The sequence below is a fragment of the Grus americana genome, unplaced genomic scaffold, assembly GCF_028858705.1.
Source record: "Grus americana isolate bGruAme1 unplaced genomic scaffold, bGruAme1.mat H_9, whole genome shotgun sequence".
Lineage (NCBI taxonomy): Eukaryota > Metazoa > Chordata > Aves > Gruiformes > Gruidae > Grus > Grus americana.
The window spans coordinates 28416-33692 of NW_026561415.1; the positions used below are offsets into that span (position 1 = coordinate 28416).

General features: G+C 56.5%; 1 protein-coding gene across 1 annotated transcript; it reads left to right on the top strand.

The window, feature by feature from the left end:
* The first annotated feature begins 1726 nt into the window (after window positions 1-1726).
* LOC129200403 (interferon lambda-3-like) lies at window positions 1727-2911 on the top strand. Its single transcript, XM_054811750.1, has 5 exons — window positions 1727-1888; window positions 2133-2210; window positions 2386-2529; window positions 2623-2703; window positions 2816-2911. Exons 1-5 carry the CDS (start codon window positions 1727-1729, stop codon window positions 2909-2911), a joined length of 561 nt encoding a protein of 186 aa, XP_054667725.1.
* The last annotated feature ends 2366 nt before the right edge of the window (window positions 2912-5277 follow it).

The window sequence follows — 5277 nt, forward strand, 5'->3', positions numbered from 1 at the left end:
GTGGAAATAGCCGCCATCCAAGCCGTGCTGCTCCATGTCTGCTGTCTCTGCTCCTCTTCATCTCTCGGTGGTGCCTGCTGACGGGACAGGAGGCAACGGGCACAACCTGAAACACGTCAAAGTCCCTCTGACTGCAAGAAAACCCTTTTTTTACACCGAGGGTGGTCAAACACTGGCACAGGTTGCCCAGAGAGGCTGTGGAGCCTCCATTCTTGGAGGCAGTCAAAACTGGACAACATCCCGGGTCAACCTCCTCCAGCTGGCCCTGCTAGAGCGGGGGTTGGACTGGACCATGTCCGGAGGTCCCAGCCCACCTCCACGACTTGGCACAGCAGGTCCGTGCTGGTCTGCCCGCCCGTAGGTGTATCCTTCCACAACCTTGTGCAAGAACTTTTCTCGTTTGCGTGGACTCACACTTGAAGTCAGCAATTTATTTCCAAATAAATTAAAAAGTGGGTCCTTCCTCTACGGCCACCACATGAGGCACCGCAAAGTGCATTTCTGCCTGTCGCTGCGTTATTGTGCATTTGTTTTTTAGCTACAGGTATTGCCTTAATTTTCTGTATTTAATGCTTGAGGAACGCGTGAAACCAAAAGCACAGCGATGATGGCTTTGCATCGCAGGAGGTTACCTTGGGGGAAGGACGGGTTTTGCTGAATGGGGACATCGTTCTGGCTGTCAGCAGGGAGATGTCAATACGTCATATTTGCGTTTCCGTGCTAAACAGGGAGGAAACCCCGGCCAGCTCCGGCGGCTGGTGGGGATGGCAGCCCCGCTCCTCTCCGGCAGCCTCCCTGCACAACCCTACGTCCCACCTGGAAAACGCTAGGTGGAAGTGCTTCTGCTTTCACCTTTTTTCCTGTTTTTGTAGTGCACCTGGTCCCTCAGGATAAGCAGCACATAAAGCTCATGCCCGCAGCCTGCCTTCAGCAGTGCCCGCTCCCGGCTACCACTTTTTCCCCCTCCGTGCCACGGCCGTTGTGCTGCGCTTTCCTTGGGGAAACTGAGACACGAGCTGCTGCCCCTCAGGAGGCACTGAAACCCTCCTGGCCGCTCTGAGCCCGCTGTCCCCATGGGGCTGTGTGCCTGGGGGTCTCCCACAGCTTTTGGCGTGGAGCTGGGCCGGGTCGTGCCCAGGCTTCCCCGCTCTTGCCAGCACCTCTGCGCCGCTCGACGTGGCAGCAGCGTCCCCCTGCGCGGCTCCCTTGGAGGGGCGCGCGCCGAAGGCAGCCCGAGCATCCCCCCGCATCCCCAGGGCGCTGGGTGCGCTCACCCCGTTGAGGTGAGAGGCGGGACAGGCAGCAGGGCAGGCAGCGCAGCAGGCAGCAGGGCAGGCAGCGGGAGGCGGGCGCTGCCCGCACCTACCGCACCTGCAACAGCGGGATTCCCTCCACCGTCGCTTTCGCTTTCTTCTTTCCAGAGCCGCCAGGCTGCGGATTTTCCTGCCAATCTGAAAGCGCAATTACACCGGGCAGGCATAAAAGCCGAGGAAATGGGGCAGCAAGGCAGCCACGGCCAAGGAGGCAAAGCAGCTCCCTGGAACCAGCTGCCAGCGCACCGGCCCCGCAACCCAGTGAGCCACCCGCGGCAGCACCGTCAGGCGTCTCTGCATCAGGGATTTGGTGGATCTGACCCAGAGCGCTCTGCTTCATCCTCTCAGGCTTCTTGCACCGCAGCGCTTTCGCCTCATCGTAACCCGCTCGCCCTCAGGCTCTCGTCAGCAAAATGCTGCACCTCAGCTTCACCCTGTTGCTTGCACTGGTCTTGGGGGACAGTCTCGGGGCCGCCTTCCCCCCGGACGCCCTGAAGAAGAGCTTCAGCCTGTCCAAGTATCAGTTCCCCGTGCCGCACGAGCTCAAGGCTGTGCAGAAGATGAAGGAGCAATTTGTGAGTACCGCTGGCAACGGGGGCTGGTGGGGGGCAAGGCAGAGGGGATGCTGAACTCAAGACCTTGAGTGACAAGGTGGATGTTTTCTGGGACAGTTTTCCAAGGGAGTCTGGGGACAAGAAAGATGCTGGGCCAAATTTCGTCCTGGTTTCAAATCCCTCCAGGTTGACCGGGGTTGCGCATCGCCAAACGTCAAGATGACAGTCTTTCAATCTCTCTCTCTCTCTTGGTTTATGCCTGCAGGAGGACATCATGCTGCTGTCGGACCGCAAATGCAACACCAGGCTCTTCCATCGGAAATGGAACACGGCAGAGCTATCGGTAAGAGCAAAGCGATGCTGTAAAAAGGGGCTACGCTCCCCCCCTCCAGCCAGGATCTCCTGTCAGATGGTCCCACCTCCACCCGCACCCCCGGGCAGGGCACGGGAACCCTGTCCCCCAGCCTGCGGCCAGCCCTGCCGCCTCGGGTCCCTAACCGGGATGCTCCCGCCCGCAGGTGGCCGACCGAGTGATGCTGGTGGAGGCTGAGCTGGAACTCACCACCACCATGTTGGAGCTCCCCGCCATCCCCGCGTTCGCTGAGACGCGCCAGCGGCCGCTGACCTTCCTCACCCAAGTCCGGGAGGACCTGCGAGGCTGGGTGAGTGCTCCCCTCCCCAAAATGTGGTGGCGCCGGTGCAGGTGACATTGCCGTGGGGCATCGCCGGTCCTTACGCAGCTGCTTTCCTTGCAGATGGCCACGGAGGCCCCTTCGCATCAGCCCTCTGGGAAACTGAGGCACTGGCTGCAGAAGCTGCAGACGGCCAAGAAAACAGTAAGTCGGGCCAGCAGGACGAGGGGTTTCGGGGCGTTAGCGACCGCGTGGCTGCGCAGGGCCCGCCGCACCCTGTCTCCAGTGCTAAATCCATCCCTTCTCCCCGCCGCAGGAGACCATCGGCTGCCTGGAGGCCTCCGCCATCCTCCACCTCTTCCAAGTGCTGAACGACCTGCGGTGTGCAGCCCTCCAGGAGCAGTGCACTTAGCCCCCCGCCAGCAGCACGCCCGGCGTGGCCCCACGCTCGCCGGCCCCAAAGGATGCCCCGAGGATCAACCAAAAATATTTTTATTGCATCACTGGACTGTATTTCTTATTTAAATGTTTTTCTTATTTATGTGAACTCAGGGAACAATCCCCCCCCCCCCCCCCCGTCTTTTAAATTATTGGGGTTTATTGTGTATTTATAAATGGCTTCAGGAATGCTGTTCCTGAAAGATGCTGTTCAATGGGAATAAGTGTATTTATTGGATGTCTTTGTTTTGCTGCTTTTCAAAACACTGTTTTTAAGAAAATCTATTTTTGTACCTGCTATTTATTACAGAGATATTATGTATATTTGCCATTATTTTTTTACGTGCTATTTAATATGAAAAATAAAATAGATACCATAAACAGACAAGCTGCCATCATGTTTTCACTACCCTTTGCTGTAATGTCATCCCTTCAGAAAAAGCCAGTTATTGGGGGGGGGTGAGAGAGGACATTGAGGTGAATTTGGGGCATTTGAAAATTAGCAGAACTTTGACACTCGTGTTCACCTCCAGCTGTCTGGGGGGGTGCACCCTGACCCCCTCCCCGGGGTTTGCCTCTGGGGACAGAGGGATGCTGTCATGGCCGGGGCTGTCCCTGCCACTCGGGGCAGGAGCCTGCTGGCCACCCGCTTCCAGGACGGATGCCCATGCTGGGTGGTACAAACCAGGGCACGAAGCCTAGAGGAGCCAACAGCCTAACGCGACGCTCACGTCCCGGCACGGGTTTGGCCATCTTGGGGGCTCTCAGGAGATCCATGAACGATTTAACCACCAAATCAGAGGTCAGGAGGGAGAGGAGGAAAAGGACCCATGAGCAGACCCAAACCTCACTCAATCTCTATTTCCTCAGGTCAGGGGGATGTTTCATTGGAGACATCACCGGGGAGGGGAACTGGCAACAGCAGCCACATGTATTGTGTGATGGTCACACCTGGGGACCACCATCACCTGAAGCTGAGGACCACCCCACAGCCTGGGCACCCAAAAGGCACAGGTTTTGGTGGCAGGAAGGAGAGAAGCGCAGGGGAGCGGTCAGGTGCTTCAGTCTGAGGTAATTTTAAAGTTGCTGCTTGTTGGTTGCAGGGTTGGGGACAGAGCTGCAGCATGGTCACAGCTTCCTGCAAGGAGACAGCCGGGGACGCGAGCCAGAAACGCTTGGCACAAAGCACGTCCCAGGTACCGCCCACTCGTCCTGCCCAGGCTGTGCAAGGACGCTGTCCAAGTGAAACCTCGTTGCTGCCGCGGAGGGAAAAAAAACTTTATTTTTCCCTTCCGTTTCCAAATTGTGCTCCATAGTAAGGTAGCTGGGCACAAAGGTGGGGACAGGCTGTTGCTCCTCTGGCCTCAACCTGCTGCTGCAGGAGTGATGGCACTTGAGTGCCACTTGCTGCAGCAGTACTTTGCCCGTCTGGCCACACACTCCCAGGAAAAGGCAGATGCCATCAGTGCCAGCTCTGGAGGGGTCCGCCCTGCACCCTCTTCTCCTGGCTCTGCTCACAATTTCACCCATCAGTTTTGAAGATTTGTGAGAAATCCCTCTCTATTGGCCCTACGTATAGCCAATATCTACGGGGGGGGGAGTTGTTTTTCAAACATTTCTGGCGAAAAGTGCTATGCTGCAATACCCAAACGATACATGGATCTGGAGAGGAAAGCCTAATGAGGGCAGAAGGTATTTATTCATCCCTGTCGTGGTTTTACCCCAGCCAGCAGCTAAGCACCACGCAGCCGCTCACTCGCTCCCCCCCCGTCGGGATGGGGGAGAGAATTGGAAAAGTTAAAGTGAGAAAACTCGTGGGTTGAGATAAAGACAGTTTAATAGGTAAAGCAAAAGCCGCGCGCACAAGCAAAGCAAAGCAAGGAATTCATTCACCACTCCCCATGGGCAGGCAGGGGTTCAGCCATCTCCAGGGAAGCAGGGCCCTGTCACGCGTAACGGTTACTTGGGAAGACAAACGCCATCACTCCGAACGCCTCCGCCCCCCCCTTCTCTTCCCCCCAAGCTCCTTATAAACTGAGCATGACGTCATATGGTATGGAATATCCCTTTGGTCAGTTTGGGTCACCTGTCCTGTCTGTGTCTCCTCCCAACTTCTTGTGCACCCCCCAGCCATCCCGCTGGCAGGGCAGTGCAAGAAGCAGAAAAGGCCTTGGCCCCGTGTAAACACTGCTCAACAGTAAGTCCATAGAACAAAAACATCTCTGTATTATCAACACTGTCTCCAGCACAAATCCAAAACATATCCTCACACTAGCTACTATGAAGAAAATCAACCCTCTCAGCTAAAACCAGGACAATCCCCCAAAATAGATGTATTTA